This window comes from Prinia subflava, chromosome 7 (genome assembly GCF_021018805.1).
Source record: "Prinia subflava isolate CZ2003 ecotype Zambia chromosome 7, Cam_Psub_1.2, whole genome shotgun sequence".
Classification (NCBI taxonomy): domain Eukaryota; kingdom Metazoa; phylum Chordata; class Aves; order Passeriformes; family Cisticolidae; genus Prinia; species Prinia subflava.
Window position 1 is genome coordinate 7,846,126 of NC_086253.1, and position 25,356 is coordinate 7,871,481.

Here is a 25,356-nt window from a genome sequence, read left to right on the forward strand (position 1 = left end):
AGAGATTGCTAAAAACAGCTGGGTGTGATTGTGCCCAGGCCAGCCTCAGCAGGCAGGTGAACGAGCACATCTCTGTCCATGTGGAGTGTATCAGATCTCCAGGAAATCTCAGAGAGCATGTCCCCTGTGAAATAACAAATGAAGTGTGCATCTCAACCTCTCCCAAAGCTTTTGTCCCCAGCGTTCTACCAGAGCAGCTGACCTGGAACAGAATTCCCTTCCTGGCTATTTGATAAGGTTGACCTGACACAGAAAGGAAAAACTTCTATGTCTGGCACTGCCCCAGCACAGGCAAGTGGAAGAGAGCCATTTCACACAGCTGCACATGGAGAAATTGGGATAAGGCCAGCCACACATCTCCACATAACACTGTAAGACAAACCTTCATGCTTATCACAGAACCAGACCCTAGGAACAGTAAAAGGCATGAAAACAGTTTCTAAAAACCCACAACAAACCCCACCCTAAAAACCACTAATCCCAAAACCCACCTTCTGCAACACTCCAACTGAGAGAAGCCACCATTGCTTCGATTCAGATAAAGGCAGCACTGAAGAACAACAGGGTTTATTCCAGACTTCCACACCCCATGCACAGAACCCGGGCATGGCAGATCTTCCTCACACCATCAGATCTCAGCTGTGGCTCAAACACCTCAAAGCACAGGCAGAGCCACACTGCAGACCCACACACCCAGGGCTCAGCAGCTTTCAGTGAGCCCACACAGAGCAAGAGCAGGTGTTTCAGTAAACCTACACAAATAGCCTAAACCAGCAAAACCAGCACTTGTCAGCTTTGAAATGCCAACTCTGAAATGCACCTAGAGAAACAATGTCACAAATCTGAAGAGACACACCTTATCAGGAATTTGGCTGTTTGGTCTCAGGCTGGTGCTTGACCAACTCAACTGTCAGTACAATGAACAACTCGGTTATTAAGAAAAGCATCAGTCCACTTCCTTAGAAAATCTAAATTTTTTATTATACATACTGTATTACACTGAAAATACGTACCCAAAGACAGAATATTTTGAATTTACATCTGTACAAAAAAAAAAAAAAAAAAACAACAAAAACAAACCAAACAAAAACCGATAGAAAACATATGGGCTATGCTATAGATGTGACATTTTACAAAATGACAGTTTTTGTTAAAGGCACCAGATTCCCAGAGGGCTCTGGCTTAACATTTTTTAGTCTTTTTTTTTCCAGTCAGATCTTACTATGAAAATGTGATTCATTCTTAAATCATGTGATGTCAAAGTCTCAAGATTCTTTTATCTGAACAAGTGATCTGCACTTTGACACAACTTAGTGAGAAAAGTGACCAATTCCACATGAAGATGTCAAGCAACTACCAAAGGCTCCTCTGCACTGTATCCAGGATCCTATGGTATTGAAACAAAAGAAAAAATGGCAAAGCCAGGACTGAAAATCAGGTTAACCCATAAAACACCAGCCCAATACTAGAGCGTTAACTGTACTTAGCTTAGACTGGTTTGTATGGAGATAACTACAAAGCATTAGAGTAGCAAAAGAATGAACAGAAAGACGGAATCTGTGATCAGAACTCTTGCTCAACATCCTTCTTGGGCTCCCTTTCTTCATTACACCCATTGCACTCTTTCTGGTCCTCACAGCACATATGAAAGAAAACAGAGCCTTAAGAAATCTAGCACTTCACTACAGAAGTTGTTGAATACCCTGGGTAAGATGAATGTGCCTAAAAACAAAGTTTGGACAGGACAGGGAAAACACAAGCCCCTTTCATTGCTTCTTTCTCCAGTATTTCCTACTCAAATCAAAGAAGCTAATTCATATCATGCCTGGGCTTGAACAGACAGGGGCTTCTCTACAAAGCAAGGGCAAGAGAGACTGGGACATTCCCCTTGATGAGATGCAGTTCAAGCCCAAAGTTCTAAAGTTTGGCCTTGCTATTTCCTAAAACTTAATGCTTGGATAAAGGGATGAGGAAAGGACAAAAGCAAAGCTTTAAGAAAACTCTGAATTACTTCTCTGGTCAACTCAGTACATCTGCAAGTCATTCAAGAGTAAAGAAATGCCTTTTTTTAACCTACAGCACACACTGAGCCTCACTGAATAGCTTCACATCCAAGTGACTGAGTATTCAAGATAAAAAATTTCAAGTTCCAAGGCCACATTTTGTTTTGCATGTAACAATTCCAATATATTGGAATTTCAATATTTAAGTTTTGTTGCCCTTTCTTATTTGTCTGGCATTATTCCTACTTCCAGGAATTTGATTACACAGATTTGATTATTTCATTCTCTGAACCTAAGAACTCCACATAGTTTTACTTCTTATAATGTATCATTTTAACAATGTTGCAGAACCTTCCCTTTCTTTAGGCATTTAAACACCTTCTAGATTCACAGATTAAGTTGAAGTAATGCTCTGGTGCTGAGGGTCATAGAGTGACTTTAAAAAATAATTTATTTTTGCAGTGTTAAATTGTATCATCCTAATGAGTTAACGGAATTAAAAATATACTACAGTTCTACTTAAAATTCCCATTAATTGCTTATGACTGACTTTAGACAAACAGGCCTGGAGACCAACTGCATTATGCAGCAATTACAAACAGCAGCATGGTTAAGCTTTCTACATATTACTGCACTCAAATGACTCCACTGCATTCTAGAAGGGCTTCTCGAAGAGCAGAGGGCCAGCCATCTCCACCCAAAGCACAGGTCTGAAATGCAGACTTCTGTGGATCCAGAAAGTTCAATGAGGGACCACCATTAATGTCAAGCAAGCCAACAGAGCCACTACCCAGCAGCTCCTGACCACAGCTGAACAGCACAGTACTGCCTCAACAGTTCACAGTGACAGCACACGCCCCTCAAGCCAGCCAATTTTGTGAATGCTCATTCTTAACAACTGCATCTGATACTTGCAGCTCATCTAGCAAGCAGGAAGAGTTAAGACAGAAGTATCACACATGTTTACAGAAAACTGGTCATCACAAGGAAACTTTAAAATCTGAATGCAGACAACAAAAGGAATGTCACTTTTCTTTAAACCTTTCTTCTAAAAGATGAATACTTTCATATCCTATCATTAGCCCTCAGTGTGTAACACTCTAAAACCAAATAAGTTATAACCATAACACATTCTACTAAACTCCTAAAAACTAAAACTCACTACTCACCCTCACTTGTCAAGCTGTTTAAAAAGAAAAGTTGGAATCAAAATTACAATCTATGTTGTTTCTGAAATGAGTCATTGTGGGGAGGACAGCCCCGATGTGACAGTTGTATGTGAGTAACTTTCACACTAAAACATGCACAACACTCTGTAACAGCAGCAGTTACCATCAAACACCCTGCCCGTTACAGGAGCTAGATCATTCTGTGTATTTGTTTAAATAAAGTTAAGAAATCTACACTTTTGGTCACATCTTAAAACAATGTAGAATACAGGGTGGGGTTTTTTAATATTATTTATACTTGCCCTGTCCAGTTGGGTAGTTTGATTGAAAAACTAAGATTAAAATGCAATAAAAATTCCCCAATAAAAAAATTCTAATCAAACATCTATATGTCTTTTTTAGTATACAAGTGTACTATGGGATTTGGTCTGCTTTCTTTTCAGAGAAAAGAAACAAAATAAAAAGCCTCATTTTGTCCAAAAAGTTCTACTTCAACAGGAACCTCTAAGTCAGCCCAAGGTACCTCCTCAACACATCACCACTCTGTTACTCATCTTTGTATTTCTTCGTTCTAAGCAGCATTCCTAACCAAGCACAGCTCTACACACAAGTACTGGTAGAAACCAGACACTGAATCCAAGACTTCTTCAAATGATGAAGCCAAGTCTCCCAAGAAGGAATCCCGACTAATGTATATAAATCCTCTCAGTAAATGCCAGCTTTGTTTGTACTATTAAAGCCAGATTACACCACTGGTATGAACACAGTTATAAAGATAAAAATGTGCTTCTACTAGCAGGGGCAAGTACAAGGCACATTTATATGCCAGTGTAAATTGTACTGATAAAACTACACTGGTAAGAACCACAGCTACAGTCATTCAAAACATTTTGGGCCAGGGCTTGGCAATGAAACACTTTATGACTGCTCAACCAAACAGACATTAACAGTGCCTCAAGACAACAAATCTACTTCTTCTACTCAGATGTGTCTCAGCCATTTCTAGGGCCATTTTTAAATTTGGCTCCAATTGATTTTGTGATGTAGTTATTTCCCTTCCTCCAGGTGAGTTATGCTGTGTAAAGGGCTTGTTATGCAAGAGCCACAGATCAGCTTCTACCCCAAGACTCCTATGGCAAGGAACTATCACCTCCAGGGAGCAACAAGCCACAGGGACTTTTATAATTTTGATGCATTTTTTTCTTCAGAAAGTTATGATACTCAGTTTCTGTCTATCTCAAATAATGACAAATATGGATTAACTCATGCTGGGCATGTACACTGACAATATAGAGAGTTAAGAAAGCTGCTCAATCTCATCCTATGACCCAAGCATAAATAAGCTAAACATACAGTGGGTACCTTTAGACACTGACATCTACCATCTGCAATAGTTATACTGCAGCTGAAATACAAAATTATCAAGCACCGACCTGTGGTGCTTCAAACATCCATTGTTACGACAGAACTCATGTTGCCAAAGAAAATGCTTTTACAATAAAATCTGTGCCCTCAGTTAACAGTAAACCGTGATTGACTGTGCAGTAGTCTTCTCTTCTGGTACTTGGCAGTAAACTGCTCCTATCTGTAACCTTTCAGCTGTGATCTTCTTTTTCAGCATCCTGAACTGCAGGAAAACAAAAACACACCAACAACGTCCCCCACATCAAGATCATCTTTCCCTCTCCCAAGATTAATAAAAAAAAATAAAGTGAGTTTGACACCATCATCTTCTGTGTTCACTGAGCTCGGTTTGGTTGAAGAGCACAGCTTCTACTCTGGAGGGTAATAAGAAATGTACACATGAATGCCATTTTGTACAGTTGACATACTCTATGAGCTGGTTGACTCTAAGCTTGATTTGGTCCAGTCTGCTGCTGCTGCATCTCTTAGGAAACATTAGTTATAGGTTTGTACTTCTTGAATCGGGTCCATTCACCAGTAGCATAGTTCATTTCAAAGACTGTGTCAACCAACATAGTGGTGCTGCCAGTGCCATCTGCCTTTGGTAAATCTTCTGTATGTTCACTAAGTTTAATTTGGATGATGTCACCTTGCTCTTGGCAAGGATTCTCTGCAGAAACAAGGAGAGGAACATGTTATACATTTCAAGAGTATATTAGACAAGATAGGGGGTTCTTATGCTTAGAAAAACAACCCCAAAACACAAACAACAACTCTGAAACCCAAAGCTGAGCAAACCACAAACATTTATCTCTGTCAATACTTCTGAGACTGAGTTTCAAAAATCACAAAATCAGACCCCAAAAGATGAAGGTCAAGGCTAAAGTAATTGGAAGAATAATAAAAGAGGGAGTAAATCCTGCCAGTGCCATTTCTCTCTGCCTCAAGAGTCAGAAGAGAAGCTTATATTTAAATGGAGTTGGTAAACTTGAACTACCAGAGCTACTTTACCTGGGAGACATTTTGTAGTTAAATGCCTCCAGAATTTTTAGCTGTTAAGGAAGCCCAAAAAGCTTCACTGAAACCACTTGTCCTAGACTCAGTTCCATGCCAGTAGAAGATTTAAATGTTACACTTTAAGGTACTGGAATGCTGCTCAAGAATATCAGCTGGCAGTTATTTATCCAACCTCCAAAAGGTGCTGACATAATTACTGAAGGAATTCGTATTAATATACACTTTACTATATATGTGTACATGAATCTGTATCACACACACTTCCAAAACAGTATTTTACTTTGTGTTAGAAAAAGCTGTCCATGTAGATGTTAGAGTACAGCCCTCTACTGCAATCTGAAGTAGCATCAAGCACTGAAAACACTGTCATTAATGCAAGATGCACCAAACTTAAAAGCTCAGGGCTCACCACAGTGACTCTGCTCTGGCCATCTTCATGAGTGTACTGCTTTACTCCAAATGCATGAGCCACACTGAGGCTGCAGGACTCTGCTTACAGGAGCCCTCAAATACCAAATTAGAAACCAGAGCTAGTGCAGATGATGGAGTTCATTTAAGGACTCTTCAGCCCCTTCTCATCTTACATCCGATAATCTTCTAGGTAGAACAGCTTTGGTCTATCAAGGCCAATACATAACAGGATCCAGCTATGAGACAGCTTATCTCCCTGTGATTCACAGCACCAGTTGTTATCTAAAGCCTCTGAGATAACAGTTGCCAGTTTCTAAAGCAAGGAATTAGCAAAGAGGTTCTGCATTGCACAACTGGTACCTCAACTGGGCAGAAAAAATGTCACATTCATTGGTCCTCTAGGCAGAGGAGCAGCACCTAATTCCACTTTGATCACTGCTCACCAGCTGCCATTTCTCCTCAACCCTAAGCCATAATTCTGCAGTGAGTTCAGTTATATTGTGATCAGCAGCTGTTCTGACAGAACAGTTGACTTAGTGGAAATAGACACTAAAGACTCATTTCCAGGTAGTCAGAACTATAATTCATAAAATGATGTAGAGTCTAGTGTAAAGCAACAAGCCCAGCACGTGCAGACAGAGCTAAAGCAATGCACTCAATATGCACATTTAGAAAGGCTGGGCTGTATTTCAGATTTGTGTACTCAGAAGCAAGCTAAATTAGTATCAATACGTGCCTCTGGATCCTGCCATGAATCCAAGTATAAGAGCCTTTTCTGGCCTTGTAACTTTGTTTGCAGTCTTGAACATTTCCTGTGCAGCATACATTTGCTCCCTCTGTAACAGACACAACAAATTCAGTTGAGAAAAACTTTGCCAACAGGGACCCCATTAATACCCACAGATGAGCATAAAAATTAAGGTGAAAGTTTGTAGGACCTACAAAAAGTTAACAAAAAAGGCATCTTAACCTCAAGGCTTCCCCTCTGCAATACTTATTCCTAATGCACAGCAGTGACAAATCAACTCTGGACACTGAAAAAAAACCACTCCACCTTCAAACAGTTACAGAAACCTGTGAAAGGCTTTAATGTTTATGTTTTCAATTTTGTATCCTTTATGACATTAGAGAAAAAAAGAAAATAATTCAATGCTTTCTCTACAATCCAACAAACCCAGGCTTGCAATAATTTCAGAGGATTTCTCTTTCTTTAATAAATGCAGTAGAGCTACTGAAAAGGAGTCACCCAGCTTGCTAAAGTTCAGATCTTGCAAGCCAGGCTTACAGATGTGTTTAGCAGAGTCTTCAGATCAGTTGCATCTCAAACTGAGCCTCCAAGCATGCATATAATATATATACCAAAGTACCAGGAATAAGAAGCTTCAAGATATATCCCCACTCTCAGGCTTTGAAAAATGTGTAATGGGGGGATGAGGTGGATCAGAAATAAAAATCTTTTACCTTAAAACAAGCTATTGATGTATCTTCTCCTACTACAGCAATTTCAGGACAATTCTAAGCAACTTATATTATGTGCAATTGGCTGGGCAATTTCTGCTGGAAATATACCTTTCTCCCAAAATTCTATATAATGAGCAACACATTATTTTACGTAACAAACAGCATTAAGTAATCTTACTGCAACATTAACACTGCACAACTAAAAATGTTGTGAATAACATTAAGACAGCAATGGTAAACCACAAAGTATTTTTGTAATCTTTGGTTACAAAAAAGCAGCCTCAACCACTTCATGATCCAAAGGCCAAGAAATGTCAACATACACATGAGATCCAATGCACATCAAAAGCATCAGTCAACAAGAACCTGGTTTTACTTACTGTGAGAGAGAGGCTTTTCTTCGGCGGTGGCTGTTGCTGGGTTTGGGGAGCCACTTGCGGTGCCTGTGCCGCAGGGGAGATGGCAGGAGGTGTGGTGGGTGTCAGGGGTGAGGTAGGTGTAGCTGCAGGGGGATTAGAGTTACTGTTGTACATGGGTGTTCTTTGTTTGAACTGTGCAGGGAGAGTTGTAGTAGCAGTTGGAGCTGCAGGCTCTTCAGTCTGTCTGTTGGTCTGCAAGGCCTCTCGTGCAGAGCCAGCTGCAAAACCAGCCAGGATAATTAAAACATTATTATCCACAAAGAGGGATTAGCATCACCCAGTGGCCTTTAAAGAAAACTAAAATCTCTGATGATTCCATTTTAGCACCACCATTCAATATATGCCATCTAATATCCATATGAAAAGAGCTAATGCTCTTTCCACTCAATTATCTTTAGAAATAATTAGACAACAGAGTAACTAGCTGTTCAATACAGATACAATATATTTAGCATCAAATTTCATGTTTAATCAATATCCATTTTATTACTGAAACTGCTATACTTACTTTCCAGTTTATATAGCCATAAAACTGTACTCTGATCCTACCAGGACTGCTGCTGTACTATTGCACAGAGCGAGTCTAAAAATATTTCACCTGTTTTTAACTAATATAGCAGCAGCTTTCAAAGGAAATGACATTAAGATACTGAAAATACAAATATACTTTAACAGATGTCACAAATCACTCGTTATTTAAACACTAACTGCTAGAAGTTAAAACCCCACAACTCTGACAAGGCTTAACTCTGTTCTTTCTCAAAGCTGATCCATCCACCTTCAATAAAGGAAGTTATACTATTCCAAACCTGGCTGCAGTTGGAGGCAACTCATGAAATCACAGCAGCTTGACCATGCAGGTTACCATCTGTCCAGCCAGTGGGAATTACCCAGTGGACACTCTGTGTGTGTTCTTTTGCAGCTCTTGGACACAGGCACAGCTGCTCAAGCACCCTTCACAAACCTCATGAGGTTTAAGTTGACCTGTTTACATTGTGTTCACAGCAGACTAAAGGCAGATATGGATTAGTGCTACACTGATGCCCTTCAGATCAGACTTTAGGAAATGAGACTTCTGTGGTTCTCCACCTTAGCTCACACATGGCAATGGTTTTAGCAGCAGTGGTATTTTTCAGTAGACATGGAACAATTGAGAGGATAAACATTTGCAACTATGAGTTATTCCCTATTCTTGTACAATTCTCATTACTAGCTTTGTCTCTTATCAGAATAATTGACTTTCATAAAGTAATGCCTTAATTATGCAACCTCAGATTGTATGAGGCCAAATCTGTGATCTTCTGTGTGCATCTTATATCAAGAAAACAGCTTTATGTTCCTGGTCCATAAGAAAAGCTAAATACTCCATACTCCTAAAGGAAAGAGTAGAGAATTTTAAACTAAGCTTTTCCTGCTGTTGAACACAATGCCAACACTCTGGAAAATAGTATTATAGCTGTTGACACACTGATGTGTTCTTGGCTGCATTCCTTCTGGAGATGCCAATTTTCTGCCAGAGAAAGATGTGCATAGACCTTCAGAGAGATTCTGAACTGTTTTGAGGCTAAATGAATTGACTGGGTTTTCCATATGCAGTTTTCCACAGTGCCCAAAATGCCACAGTTCAAAAGCAAAAGTAAAAATAATGTATTAAACTGAAATGTTGGCTCTCTGTTAACAGACAGATCTGGTAATGAATCCCAGTCACGGACATCTGTTAGCACAAAGTGATACATTCCTTTAAAGACTTCACACACAGCAGGGAAGGAAAAATAAAATCAAGTTGGTTAAAATAAAAGTGTAGGAAAAAAGGACTTGTACAAACTATTTTTTACTACTGGCAATTTACTAGAATTGAAAATAACAGCACTTTTCAAAATATACAGGAGGTCAGCTATTATCTTTGTTATACAAAGGTAAAAGAAAAATGGATGGCTTAATCCCAAACTGTGTGAAAAGTAATATACACTTGCCTTAAGAAATAAAACTGACTTCTTAAAGCAACTGTTTTTTATGTGCTAGCATGTGTGTGTATGGAACATATATTTCAGAATTAAGTTGATTACTCTTTGGGGATTGCAAAAGCTGGATTTTCTATTACTGTGTAAGAAAAAAAGAAAAAAAAAAACAAACCAGGAAATTGTTTCACTTACGTGACTTACCTAGTAGTCACTGTTAAAAATTTAGAGCCAACAATTATGTTCTTTACTTAGGTTAAATGATATGTCTGGCTTCCCCAAACTCAGAGGCAGGAGTCTTGCAATGGATTTTATATTGCTAAGGTGGAGTTTAACTCAGGTTGAGGGACAGCAGGTTTGTAAACACAAGAGCAGCCAGACAGTGAAACTGTACAGAGCTGGAGTTAGCAGGTCCCAAGAGTGAAGAAGTGTCTGTTACCTGGCTGTGTTTCAGAGCTTGGGATATAGGAGGAAGACGGCACCACACTGGGGGTAGCAGGTAAATAACTTGTAGAAGGTAGTGCAGGCTCATTGTTCAAAGAGCCAAGTTTCTGCAGAACAGAAAAGAAAGTATTAAAGCCACACTGCAAGTATTCATGGGCTGTTTCTGCATTTTAAATACAACTCCAATATTAGTTTTACTAAGATATTCCCTTTGGGAAATTAACTGCAGACTCCTCTGTTGGGAGTCCTACCTAGCAACCTGTTCAACACTAACTTTCTACTTCAAACATTAGAAATTTGTGCAGCTGGCCCTCTGTGAAGAATTACACTCTAGGATTAAGTGATCTACCAGAGGAAACATTCTCTTCACCATTAGCAAGCAGAACCATGTTCATCCATGGGCAGAAGGCCTACGAGGGTATCACCCAGGAGAACACAAAGGCCTCTGGGACACAGGCAAGCAGAAGGCAGCAGAAACTACAGGCAAAAACAGCATTCCCACTGAAACAGGCAGTCAACACCAACATCAACTGATGCCACCCAGGATGATAAGGCTACAGAAAAAGCCTCATTTTCTACTTAATTATACATGACACTGCATCCACAGCATAAAGACAGCAGCATGGTTGATGACTTCACTGCCTGATCCAGCCTTGTGAACATCAGGAGGTGAGAGAGGAAAGAAGTCTTGGGGGGAATAAGTCTAACAGACAAATCATTTAAGGTAGCCCTACTATATAAAATACAGATATTGTGTAAAATGTGGAACTTGTTAAAAAGAAGATTCTCTTAGCACTCTGCAGAAAGACAGGCCATGACCTTCACTTCTGACTCTGGCCTCCCAAGATCTGCCTGGATTTTTGCCTTGGCTTGTCACACACGCCCAACAGACACCTTCTCACTCAAAAGTAAGGGCAGGACATAATGTTCTTGTAGAACCTACATCCTGACTGCGAAAACAAAGCTGCACCATGGTTTCTAATTGCTGTATCTGAAATAGGAGGAAAAAAAGCCTACAGATGACTCGTTTTCCCTCTCCCTGACTGAACAACTTCTAGCAATAGGTTTGCTTTTTCTTTGGTGAAAATATAATGGATTTTTGAAAAAATTATATAGATTTTCTTACATAAAGAGACATGTTTCAACAAGTAAGTAAAATAGCATTGCAGTGTTTAAGTGCTTTAGAACAGCACCACATGTCAAGACTTTTTTTTACTGGTTGGGTTTTGTTTGATTGATTTTGATTGGTTTTACCTGTGTAGACACAAGGCCAGCAGCATAATCTGGGGTAGCATTTTCTACTACCGTTTCTTCTTTGGCTTGTTTTTCCACAACTTCCGTATCTATCGCATGAAAACAGAAGTGAGTCCAAAATTTTTTTTCAGAAATATTGAATATACTTCTTAAACAAAGATATAAATAAAAATGCATTTCTCAAAGTATGCTAGAATATGCTTGAAGATGTGTATGCTGAAACAGATACAGTAATCTCAAAACACGGTTTTATATTGAACCAAACCACAATGTATAGGATACAGTAACTGAGTAATCTGATACTGGAAGGCATGAAAGCCCAAGCAACATGTTAATTGCAATTATGGTTTTGTTCTGAGGTGGTATTCTTTTTTTTGTGACAAATACAAAAAAAGTTGTTTTGGGACAAATATTCTGCTTAGTGTGTCTTCTTGATATGGTTAAGTAGGACACTCCCCTGTCACTTGCCTTAAAAGCAGTGTATCAGATATTATTCACTTGCTAAGATCTCTCAGTCAAAATTTTGGAAAGTGCTATAATGTTTTCCAACATCACTTTCACCTAACTTACATGGCCATACAGCCAGTAGAAGTGCGTATATGAAAGTAACTCAGAAAAAATTCAGTACTGATGCCACTCACACCTATGGGCTGCCCAAAGCACAACTGATTAGCTCAATCCCTTCACATAATTGAGTTATATTACCTAAGCCAGGCCAATATGAGCAGGAGCACTGAAACAAGTGAAAATCCTCCCTTAACACCTGTTTGGGTTGTTTGGTATCACATCCCCTAATTTTTTAAAGTTTAGCTCAGGCTAAGCTTTAGCAGGTTAAGCACAAAATGGTACTACAAATCTTGATCCTATTTGCAGGTGTACTGACAGCCTTTGTAAGTAGAATGCTGTACCAACCTAATGTCTTTCTTCTTCTCTTAGCTTCACGACCAGCCCCTACCATATCCAGCTCAGATATATCTAGAAGCTGAAAAGAAAGACCACAAAGAACTTAATAATCAGTGTTAAATCTATGTAGTTTATCTCTAAATATCATCCTCAGGATTTTTTCCTTTAATATATTGATTCAGAGCAACAGCAGAAATTCACTTTAGCTGAAAGAAGAGAACTGAGCTGAAAAACAAGGAGTGCACCTACCTTTACTCCTCTTTCTTTGCGCAAAGGTGTTCTTGAAGGAGGAATAGGAGTTCTGTTTCCAGAAGGACTAAAAACACTGGGTGCTGAAGTACTCCTGAAGGGAGCTTGTTTTGGTATTCCTTTGAGTGGTGCTTAGGGAAGAGCAAAGAAGGCAACAACTCAAATATGCGTTTAACTGGTTATGAAAAATGCTTTAACAAGTTCTTTAGCTCTTCCCCTTCTTGATGCACACACTACCTGCCCTTTCAATTAAAATTTTTATAATGTGGAATTGGCTATAACACTACAGGTCCCTCAAAGGTCAGATTAGGTTTTACTCTTCAAAGAAGGAGTAAGAGCCAATCTCTGAGCAATGCTTGCAACCCCATTCTACATGAAGTAAACAAACAGGTGCACTGCTAACAAAATCTGCTTTTCCTATACACACAGATGCTTTCCTTACTTGTAAAAATAAACTCTGAACATGTAAAACAGTGTAGGACATAAATCTTTTGAGTCCAGTTATTGCAAAGTTACTCTTTGATTTTCACAATCTAATTACTTGGTAAAACTGTATTTAACCAAAAATCTTAGCCAAGCTTCTGCAGAGCTAAGGGCTCATGATCTGCTGCAAAGGTAAATTACAGCCTCACACAGGGGTGTGAAATTCTAGAGCTGCTGTTTGCACAAGGAGGACACAGTCTGGGTCTAGAGTGCACACAGGACACCTCCTGTCTCAGTACTCAGCAGCATCAGCTACACCTGTAAGCATCTGTTTCCTCCCAGCTCTGTGATGCTGCCCTTCTACCTCACTTCATGCTACCACTAAACACAGCAATCTTTTAACTATTGAAAGATGTGGGATAAATATACAGATCTATCAGGTCTTTGAGCTTCCTGACAATCTCATCATGCCCTGTAAGTTGAAGATAAACAGAGAACTTCAGTTTGAGCTTAGAGACCCTGTATCCCTCTAAAGGTTGTCCTGAAAATGTTTTCAGCACAGGACAATGCTCTGACCCATGTGAGTACCTTTCAGCAGAGCAAACCTCAGCAGGTCCCCAACTCCTGTTTTTAGAAGCCAGCTGGCTCTAAAGGCCAGATCTAAGAACTGGCTTTAGTAATTCAACAGCTACACAGAATGCCAAGAACTAACAGTCCTTTTCTACAATGGGACAATTTTTAGTTCAAATTGCAACTAGACCTTTTGCATTTTCTGCATGAACATGAGGCCAAACTTCAGCCCTCAAAGCCACATCTTAAACAGCATTGACACAAAGTACATCATAGCTTGTAGCCACGCCAAGAAATCACGCAAAGGTTCACACCTCAGCATCACTGGTGGCCAGCAAAGTTATACCTGTGCAGTGACCTAAAGTATGTAACTAACTTTAAACCCTCTTTTCACACCTATTTGAAAAATTGAAGCAGTTCAGGAACTTCAGCAAACAAGTGAAATACATTAGTACAAAGCTGAAGGATCATTCCACAGGTTTGCCATGTAGAATTCAGCGCTCAGCCTTGGCTGCAGAGAACACCCTGTCCCCTCTTCTTTCTCCAGACAGAATTACACAAATACAAGATCGTTTCAGTCTACTCCACAGCATTTCAAAGAGCACAGCAGCCTACTGTGATCCACTCTGCTCCCTTTTGGAGCAACATGGCTTAGTCAGGAGTTATTCCTGGAGTGATGCAAATTAAATTCCTATCAAAGTCTATAGGCATGATCTAGCTGCATACAGTTTAGAAGCATGGCAGATATACTTGCCATTTAAAAAACCCCCCACACTGTTGTTCTTTCTGACAAGACATGTGAGAAACATTTCAGTATCAGGAGAGAGGGAGGCAGAAAGGGAGAAATCCTTTGCTTCAAAAAAAAAAATTAAGCTTTTGTAAAAAACCAGATGATGATTTTATTCTTCATCAAGGCCACTTTATTAGGTTTTCTTTCTGAGAATTGATGAAAGTGAGCCATACTTGTTGTATCTATCTTCTTGACCAGTCCCCTGCCTTTGGCATGGAAAGGCACTCCTGCAGTCTTCTTGAGCTGTTGAGCAGTTTCTGTTGCTAAAAGGAAAAATGGCTTTAGTTATTACAGAACCTGTGCTGAAAATATACAACACATTGCTTCTTACATAAAATGTTATTAACTAATACATAAAGAGATAGGAATAGCACCAAAAAAAGAATTATATTTTAATTAAAACCATTTATGGTCATTTATGTGAAGTAGGCAGAGTATTGGGAGAGAATGAAAAATCAATACGACTATGCAATAGACAAGGTGGCCTAAGGTAAAAGAAATTACCAGAATAGGTAATTTACTCAACAGAAATTTAAATAAATTTCAAAAGTTATATGACACATTATGAAAAGGTACAAATTTTGTATTTAACTAGACCAACTCAAGTTACATGCAAGTAAGCAGCAAGCTGCTGCAACAGAACAGCAGCTGCAGTAAACTATTTTAAGATCACTTATTCAACCAGCTACCAATACATACATGTACACATGCTGCCTTTTGTTGAGAGAAAACCCTCTTGGTTTTTATACCCTGTACAGCCACACTGAGTGCAAGAAAGCAATAATTAGCAGGTCTTGCTCCCTGCTCCAAAAGCACAAGGCAAAATAAACTTTTCTCATTTTACTTTTGTTTCAGGAGCTTTAACCAAAGCTGTCCCTCAGAAGTCTTCCCAACTATTACATATACCCAGGAGAGGACTGAACTGTGCTTTAAAAAGCTACAGCTCTTTGTATGCCTCGAAATCTGAACAGCATTTAAACCAAGATCAGTATTTTAATGCAATCCTGCCTGGAATGACTTGCATCTGCTCTTCCACATATCAGTCCATCCTCATCCAGGAAAGCTCTTGCAACAGAAAATTATAGTGTATCAGCATTCTGGAGAATAAAACTGAATATAATTCTTCCTTTCACCATTTAATTTGTACACAATCTTAATACTACTTACACTTCTGCAAGAGTTCAGCTCTGAGAGTGGCACTTTTAGGTTTCCTTTTCAGCTGGAAATGTTTCACTGGGGGAGTAAGTGGCCCAGCCAGTGTTGTCAAGGCATTTTTGTTTAAGTATTGGCATTCCAACGGCAACATAGCTGAAGTTTCACATTCACTTACTGCATAAAGAGTTAACACAGTATACAGGGGTATTAGCACCTCTTTGACAGCTAATGACAAAACATTTTACAGCTACACTGTACAGGTGGTTTGGAATTTTAGATTACTTGTATAAACACCAAGATTAATTTAGTTCCAATTATTACACAATACATAACCAGTTATTAGTATGTTTGTTTTTCCCATTAGCTTTATAAAAGCTTCCATTTCAATTATACCTAGTCAAGATATAGGTATCTTAAATATGCTACTATTGTCAAAAAAAAGATAAAAATTATTGAATTCTCCGAGTCCTTAAAAATTACACATGAAAACCAAACTACTGAACGAACATCCAAATCACAAGTGTGGACAGACAAATGATCATTTGTTTATAGAAAGAAAACAAAGTGTTTCCACCTCCAAGTCATTTAATTATTGTTCTGCTGCAACCTCCAGCCCTGAGATCGTGTCTGTCCATGGATGCTCGAGGGCTTTTTCTAGACAATGTGCTCAAATAAACGCACTGCAGCAGGAGGAGTAGTTTTGCATCACCATTTACTGTTTGAAGCAGCAACTGTGCAAGTGCCTGACCCCGTATTTTCAGCTGCTGGGTAATCTGTAGCTACCTGGCCATCCACACAAACTTCTGTGCTGCCCCTCACACTCCAGGCAATAACTGACATTAAATTCTGATGATATGTGAAAAGATAATTTAAGCTACCATTCCCCAAATACCACAGTCCCCAGTCCAGTAACATTCCAGGTCATGAACTGTGGTAGTTCAGAGACAAGACAGTGCTTGTTCTTGTACCTCTACTGTTAAGACAGCAAAGCTGCCTGTGAAATGACAGGTTATTCCTAAAAAAAGGCACCACATTCCTGCAATTTTCACCAACAGAAAAGGCTTACCTTTCTCTCTAAGCTCTCCTAAAATATCTTGAACATTGGGATTCTGTTCTTCAAGATCAAGGTTAAGGGAGCCAGTATCTGGAAAGGATTTTAAAATATCAGCTACCATTAAGACCCAGGGGTCTGAATCCAAGGTAGCGAGCTGGATAATTTCAGTCAGTGCCCCTTTCATCTAACAAAAAAAGAAAAAGAAAATCAACCAATTGGAAACAGTTTTAAACAGGTTATAGTTGGATTTATTTTAAAAAGACACAAACATGCACAATGTTTTACTACTGGGGGAGGGAGAGGGAAACTGTTTCCACACAGTTATACATTAACTCTAGACCCAAGCAAAGAATGAACCAAGGAAAGTTTTTTACACTGCATTCAGCCAATCGAACCCAAGTTTGTTCTGAGCTTTTGGCAGCTCAAAGCTTTGTTTAGCATTGGGCATTTTTACTAAAAGCAGCAGCCAGTTTTTTACATTACTGACCCTTCTGTTTTACACTCACACTCCCTGTGGAGCCAGGGAGTGATAGGAATATGCAAATAGAATACAAGTTATTCAGAACAGATATCTAAATGAAGATGTGCCTCTTGCCAGCCTACAGCATAATTATGCAGACAGATTATATCTGCATCATAATTGTATTCAAAATATGACTTAAGCTTAGGCCAAAATAACCTAATCAATACTGTATTGTTTGACAAAAATTATGTATTATGGAAGTAAACACAGCCCTCTAACATGCCACAAGTAACAAGATTTTCCATCTATCCAAAGTTTCTATAGTCAGAAAAAAAGTTATTTTTCTATTTTTGAAAAATAACACATGAAATAAATTTTAAGTTTCATTGTAACAGTATTTTTTTATTACTAATCATTATATATGTAGGCACCATGACATGAAAATCAAGGTGACTACAGGCACGGGTTTACTTCATTCACAAGTAAGTATAAACCCCCAAAGACTGAACACTATTTTTTTTCATGTAAATTTTCATGTAAGCATGACAGTGTTAGCTTCAGAGAACTAAGATGTTTGAGATATTCTAATAAGCCACAAAACACAACAGTAAAATTACATGAAGTAGTTTACAATGCTCTATCTGCACTGTATTAACACTGAAGAATGTACACGCAAGTATAAGGAAATACGTGAATTTTGATTTTTCAGCACTGATTGTGGCACATATAGCTTAGTTGCAGTCATCATGTTTCTGAACACAGGAAGACAAGCAAGAGACTCATCTTCACCCTTATGCTGTATTTCTTTCCCATTATTTAAAGCACTCTTATATGAAAACATTTAATAAAATAAGCTTACTCTATGCATAAAACTCTAAATACAGAAATGAAAGTTAAATTTCTGCTCCCCATTCCTCTCCCATCCACTTTTAAAGCTCAGAAGCAAACAAACATTGACATTTCTCAAGTCCTTTCATCCACACAATGTTATTGCCCTCTCACTTTGGAAGGGTTTACAAGTCCACTGCAGAGCCAGTTTGTCCTTTACCCCCTGCATGTTTGAGGGCTCACACATTTGGAGCTTGTGAAACAAACTGCACCAGTCCATCTGACCCAAAACGAGCATCTCTGCAGCTTTAAGCTCGACCAGCTCCTTGGAGTGACTGACTGCAGTCACACAAACACCACAACCACAAAGAGGGGAGAGGGGAAAAAGACACTACATGGGCCAGTTCCCATCTTCTGCAATGCCACTGATTTGCTTTGGATTAAACTGAGCACAAAACCAGGACCATACACTGGTTAATGTGCTGTCAAATGTAACCAATGCTTATCCGGTGGAATCAATTTCTGAGGTTCTAGTCTTTGCTGGTCTCCACTGCTCATTTCTTCCTCAGTAAAGATAACCCCACCAGAACCTCCACACACTTGTCCATCTCTCTATTCTAACCCTAAACTCCTTAACAAAAGTCACTTCTACAGTGGATGAGGATGACTGTGAATACTATCAAAGCAAAGCCTTTTGTTCTCCTGCCTCTCCTAAAGGAATCAAAGTACTGATTTACACAAAACACCCGGAAACCTAAAGCATCCCAGAAGAGCTGATGAATTCGTAGCTTTTACAAGCTTTTCTGTGGACACCACTAATGCAGGTGAGTGCACAGACTATCAATATCTCCTTCATCAAAGCAAAGTCAGGCAATAGCTAGAGGAAAAATGTCTCTTGCATGCTCACAATTTACCTTTCATATCCACTTCACAAAACTCTTATTTGCACCAAAAATTTACAGAGCTACATGTCTACGTTCTGAAAGTTCCTGTAGAGCTCTGGTCTGGGCACATTGTATCCCCTCTGCTCTCAGGGCTAAAGTTCAGGCAGCCTATTTATGCCAAAACCCACTGCTTTAAAAGCTTTTAGTTCCTTCAAGAAAGGAGCCCAGAAACAATCTGCTTGCCTAGCACTGGGCAAATAACATTATCACAAGGCCTCATGACAGAAATAACACAGTGGGAGAACAGTCACTATCGCACACAGGGAAGCAAAGCACACTAAACAAGCACTGTGAGCTAACCAGACCCTTGCCTGAATATGGCTTTGCATTTAACAAGCCTGGATTCAAGTTTTCACTCAGGTTTGTCTTTAAATGGCAATTTAAATACATGTTCCCACTTCACTGGCAGCTGAAAAGAAACATTTCATTTATGGTTTGAGAATGCATGAAATGCAACTCAACAGGGAATTCTACATGCAGTTTTCCTGTTACTGCACAGGGTACAGTAATTGCAAATGCTTAATTGTCTGTGATGGCAACACTAAAGTCTGTAAGACCCCCATCAGCTCCAACCAGCATCTTGTTAAGCATGAATGTAAAGATTGGATGTAACATATTCCAGTGTCTTTCTCATCTAAAACTTAAGGTTCTTAAGTATTTTTCTCAGCCTGCTACACACAAGAAAAAGCACAGGCCATGACTAGAAACATCTAGTGAGTAGTGATCAGGCAGGATGGGAAGTGTCTGGGAACAAAGGCAGATGAATAATGGCTGTGCAGGAAGGGCAAACAGGACTGTGGGAAGGTATAAAAAAGGAAATGTTACTAGTAACATACAACATGACAGCTCCAAGATGACTACGTGCAAAGAATTCACATTTATTTACTTTATATTCTGCCTAAATTAATGTGTGTGACAATACTTTTAGAAAACTGCATCAACAGTTGGCTAATAAACCAAATAAAGCTTTAATCCTTCTGAGGCTATAGAAAAGATGGTATTTTAATAGGTAGCTGCATTATCATTATAGAGCATTTTCATTAAACTAAAAGCATTGGATTGAAAACACAGTATTAATATTTACACAATAGAAACTCAGGATGGGTCAATATCACTATTGTATGTGGTTTCCATTTTAATCATAAAAAAAGCTGAAGTGGCCAAGAGAAACACTGGATTAAAATATTCCATTTTACATCAGAATATAATTATGAACTCCAGGTGCAGGCCAGAGAGGTGCACAGCAGCCTGTGTGTTCTCAATACAGAGGGAAATGCAGTGTCATGTCCCCTCTTATTCCTTTGCACCCATACTCCACAATCCCCTTCCCTGCACAGATGGCTCCTGGTGCACATAAGCCAGGACAAAGAAAGAAAGAAAGAGTTTTGATTTCTGCTGTAATAAACAGGCGGGTCCCTGCTGGAATAGGAATCTTCCTCTCAAGATAATTCAGAGACCACAGAAGTACAGCCCTTGTTCCAGACTGGGTTGTAATGTCACAGTCTAACCCTGAACAAATAAATTAAACATTGGGATAGAAAGAAAGCTTGCACTTGCCATTGTGAATCAGGTTAACAAGAATATAATATGCAAAATAAACAGAAATAACAGTTCTGCCTAATTCACAACTGAAACTCTGGTCAGCACTACACTGAGCTTTAGGCATCTTTTCAAATAAGTGCAATTATCTAGAAAAAAATTAGCAGATGAAAAGCCATAAGATTCAAGAGTTTGCAAGTTCTGCCGAGAGAATTACAGTGGGAAAGGAATTTTTGATAACTGCCTACAAAACACAACTCGAAAATGAAAATGAGAGCCAATTATTCTTATTAGTCAGCAGGAACAAACATGCAGTAATGAGGTTCACAGCATGATAAAAATTTAGGTTTATTACCTGTCCCACGAGAGTATTATGAGGATTAAGTCACTTGTATCTATATAGTATTTGGAGTGTTGAATGAAAACTTTATGAAAATTGGAAGATATTAAATATGAGGATAAAACCACTTAAGTGAAGGACTGAGCTTTCAAGAGAGCTCACTGAAGATTCACTTGTCTAGACTGGAGCTTTCACAGAGATTTAGAAAGGACCAGGAGCAATTAAATCCCTTCTAAACCAAATACCACCAGTTTCCTTGATTCCCACATTGCTTTTTACTCAAATGTCTGCTCCCAAATGGTTTCTGTGTTATTCTAAGCTTTCATGAAAATGCCACTATACAGAAAACAGAAAAAAATATTTTGAAGAAAAAATAACTCAGCTGAATCTGTTATCTAGAGAAGGGAATATCTTTTAACATGTAACATATCCTGTAGCTGCTATCAAGATTCCCAAAGCTTTACAAAGCTGATGCAATACATTTTCCAATACAATTAAGCTTCCAAATGCCAGCTCGGTGCTTCTCGCACATGATCAATATAGACTGGCACATGGCACGGGAAGGACACAGAGAATAATTTACAAAGAGAATAATTAATACTCTCATAGTTAAGTCTAATCATTTTTAGCCGTGGGGGTGACTTCAAAGTGACAAATTCACTTCCAGGCAGCTTCCTACCCTGTCCTGGCAGGAAGGCACAGCTTCCAGCACTCCCCAACACACAGCAAAGGCTGCTGCACAGATGTGCACAGCACAGCCATTCTGGACACAGAACTTATTTCTCTATTTTCTGGATGGGGTGTGCAAGGTACTCCATGCCAATTAAAACATCGAAATTCTTGATTGTAAGTTAGGTGACAGATCTGCACAAATAAAAGTATCTTAGCAAACTAACCACAACAAATGATGAGCATTTGATAAGACAACAGCATTTTCTGCCAGCAGTTTGATTACATCACCTATTTTTACCATCCTTAGAAGGAAGCCTATAATGATAATAGTAGGCCTACCAGCAATGTTAAGGGTTTCTGCCTCAGGAGTTTTTCTATTTTTAACCTTTTTTTAAAGGCCCTTATCCCAGTTTAAGGAAAAAACCAAAATCACATATTCCTGAAATAATTAAAGATGGTAAGGGTGGATCTCAATCATCATCAGTTTACAATGAAAGATTAAACTTATGATTGAATTCATGAACTCTACCAAACTGAAAAATCCCACAATATTTTGTTACAGCAGTGACAAGAGCTTTACATTTGGAACACAACTGATCACTTTAAGTACACAGTAAAAGGCACACTGACTGACTTCCTTATCTCTACATACACTTTATCTCCACAGCTAACACAAGCACAGGTCCAGGAAAGCTGCTGCCTGCCATCTTCCTCGGGTTTGGTTTAAAACATTCATCCAGTGAACACTCTTGAAGCATTTCAACAAATTATTTCAGTTTGCTTGAATGCTGCTCCCTCAAAGGGTTGTCATGAGTGCTATTTATGAAGATCTCTAAGCCTTTTGAAACTCTCTTCAATCTAAAAACACCACTGATTTTTCTAAACACTGCAAGAATGATTTCTTCCAGGCTACTTGGATTTTCACACTAAGTTCACAAGAATTTTGCAAACTCACAAGTTCACACGAGCTCCCATCCCCCTTTCTGGCTTTGACTATTTTGTCTGCCTGGAACACGACCCCATTCATCACACACAAGGATGACAGCTTGTTCACTGGACAGCCACTGAACATGAATAACATGTTTTAAAAACTAGCATAAACATGCTGAACAAGATTTTTTTTTAAGTGACACCAGTGTAACACAGTGAAGAATCATACAGATGCATGTAGCAAGACAAATACTGACTTACTGCTTACACTAAATTATTGCTTAAAGGTGATGCTTGCCCATTTTCAGCCTAGAAGTGCACAAAAGCTGAGCCAACAATTCAAGTTACATACCACACCCTGCCTGGTATATATGTATATTAAGGTTAAGAAGTAGCTGTGTCTTAGCCAAGAAAGAGACTAGTGAAAGAAAGCACAGCTGAGGATATGCTACACAGGAAGGTGAAAACTAACTACACACCACTTCCATGATTGTTACCAGGAAATACTACTTTACATGATGGAAGAAGGAGAGGAATTCCTTCCATCTGTCTGAAGAAACTTAAGATTTCCAGACATTCTCCAGCTATTACCCCAAACATCTGTAGCTGCCTACTGGTAAGAATAAGCCAGGTGCAGACGAGGTAGGGTCCAGGGCCAAGTGAAGAAGCCTGCAGAGGCAGCTCACAATCGAGCCAGCCAGTTTATTAGCTAGAGTAGGACAACAGAGGAAAGCACCAGCTATTCCCAGAAAGGTAAAGAGAGGCAAACAAAAACCATGGCCATTTTCCCCAGACAAGACCTGACTGCAGGAGGGTGGGGAAAAGCACTGCTCAGTGCAGACCCCAGATCTTCCACTCGCGAAGTTTCAGCACTTGCTGCTGTCCTTCCTAAAGCCGAGATGCTCGACTTGTGACACCTACACGGCTGCCAGTGCTCAGGAAGGCGTGGAGGAAGCTGAGCACACACACGGTTGCTCCTAAGCGGTGCTGCCTCTATCCTAGCCGCCGCACAACCACTGCCTCAGAAAAGCCCTCTTCCCTAAAAGGCACCCAAACCACAGCTCTATACAGTCCCTGCGGGCCACACAATGGGTTTCATGTCCAAACTGCTTTCAAAAGGCTAGTGCCAACCAGGGAATCCCCGAAGAGCAGGAAGAGGAGGAGCAGCAGCAAAGCTCCCACTCCACTCACTCCCTTATCACGGGCAATCTCGGCGCTTTTCCTCACACGGAGGACCGAGTCGGGAGACCTCCTTCACTTATTCCTGTCCGTTCATGGAAGGCGGGGATGACTGTGGGGACCAGCCCTACACCACACGCCCCTGCCCTGAGGGGCTGCGGGCGCTCAGCTTCGCCCCGCGGGCAGCCCGGTGTGCCCCCTCCCCGCAGCCTCCGTGTGGGAAAAAAAAAGGGCGGGCGGGGGTGGTGGTGCTGGCACTGCCCCCTCTTCTCCCCTCACTCCATCTCCGACCTCTCCCCCTCACACAAACATGCGCGCCTCGCTTGCTGCAACTCCCACCCGGCTCTCACCTCATCCACCGCCCGGCGGGGCAGGTGCAGCATCCCCAGGAGCAGCTTGAGCTTGACGGCCGAGGAAAGGCCGTGGAAACAGAGGCGGATGTTGTCGATGACCGAGGCCGTGAGCAGCGAGGCGATGCTCGGCGGCGCCCACAGCTCGTCCGTGGAGCCCAGTTTGTTGTGCAGCCACAGGCCAGTGTCGCTCTCCCGCATCGACGCCATCTTGGGAGCGGGGCGAAAAAAGAGGGGATTCTCGACGGGCATTTTATGAAGGCACCTAAAGGGAGGAAGGGAGGGGGTGAGGACCCCTGCGGGTCGCCGTCTTGTTCGTAAGCCAAAATGGCGGCGTCCAATGAGATTGCGCTTGCGAAGGTTCTGCCGTAACCTAAAATGGCGGCGCCCAGGAGGCGAAATACAATAGGGCGCTTCTCATCTCTCGGCCAAATGCAAAATGGCGCCCGCCACAGCTATTCATCCGTATTGCAAGATGGCGCCGCTTCAATGTAGAGAAGTTCCTCTGTCAGCCCCAAGTCGTTGTCCCTCACAGTCCGCCCTGGCTCCTCTGGCCAGAAATGGGAGGAGAACCGCGAGCGAGCCGCCGAGGCGGGCGGGGGGATCGCCAGGGCGCTCGGCGGGGCGGGGAGGCAGGGCTTCCTGCCCGAGGCGGGTTGGCCCCGCGCCCCCGGCGCAGCGCTTCCCGGAGCACCACGTCTCCGTCCCTCCCAGCCCCTAGGGCGGGCCATCCGCTCCCTCCGCGCCTCTCCTGCCCAGTCCGCGGCTCGCCTGTGCTCCCACCCAGCACCGTTCCCTGGCGCTAATGCCCCTTTAAAATGCTTTAAGCCAGGGACGGCTCCCTCGAGAGCTGCCGGCCCTGCCCACCCAGAGCAGCTGGGGCGAGGCGGATCTGCTCCACGATTTTCCGCGGAGATTGGCGGGCTGGGTGCTTCAGCCATGGGGGAGGTTACTCGGCCACAGCACAGGGGGCAGGCGATCAGGAACCCCAGCGCGTACATTCGTGTTCCCTAGCGATTCGGCTCGTTATTTAAATATGAAAACTTGATCAATTGTCTAAATCCCATAAAATTCAGGGACTTTCAAGTGCAGCATAAACGGTTCATTTTAGCGTGGCTGCTTGAAATTAAAATGTAGGAGTTGTAGGAGTGCGGAGCAGATTCTGCTGATTTCTTTCTCTTAAGTTTTTGAATGAAGATGTTTTCTCTACAACATTCCGCTTTTAAAGGACGTTGTTTACAACCTGATTTCTCTAGGAGAGCAGAGCAACTATTGCCGAGGTGCTTTATATTTCCTCAATATAGAATCACAGAATTCTTCAGGCTGGAAAAGATCTCAAAGATCATCAGGTCCAAACATCAACTCAGCACTGTAGGCCACCACTAAACCATGTCACCAAATGCCACATCTCTGTGTCTTTGGAACAC

The 25,356-nt window shown here is 40.8% G+C and overlaps 1 protein-coding gene across 1 annotated transcript; it reads right to left on the minus strand.

Moving 5' to 3' along the window:
- Positions 1 to 955: 955 nt before the first annotated feature.
- NELFA (negative elongation factor complex member A) lies at positions 956 to 24,602 on the minus strand. Its single transcript, XM_063401479.1, has 11 exons — positions 23,930 to 24,602; positions 16,697 to 16,868; positions 15,643 to 15,804; positions 14,649 to 14,738; positions 12,693 to 12,823; positions 12,453 to 12,522; positions 11,541 to 11,629; positions 10,282 to 10,393; positions 7,846 to 8,102; positions 6,741 to 6,840; positions 956 to 5,246 (listed from the first exon to the last, which is right to left on the minus strand). The coding sequence occupies exons 1-11, from the start codon at positions 24,179 to 24,181 to the stop codon at positions 5,062 to 5,064; spliced, it is 1,620 nt and encodes a 539-aa protein (XP_063257549.1). The 5' UTR covers positions 24,182 to 24,602; the 3' UTR covers positions 956 to 5,061.
- Positions 24,603 to 25,356: the final 754 nt, after the last annotated feature.

Excerpts from the sequence above, each read along its gene's own strand:
- NELFA (XM_063401479.1), bottom strand. The coding sequence starts at position 24,181 with ATGCCCGTCGAGAATCCCCTCTTTTTTCGCCCCGCTCCCAAGATGGCG. Across the intron at positions 12,824-14,648 it reads CAAGAAGATAGATACAACAA|CACCACTCAAAGGAATACCA; the intron begins GTATGGCTCACT and ends CTCTTCCCTAAG. Across the intron at positions 12,523-12,692 it reads GCAAAGAAAGAGGAGTAAAG|CTTCTAGATATATCTGAGCT; the intron begins GTAGGTGCACTC and ends CTTTCTTTTCAG.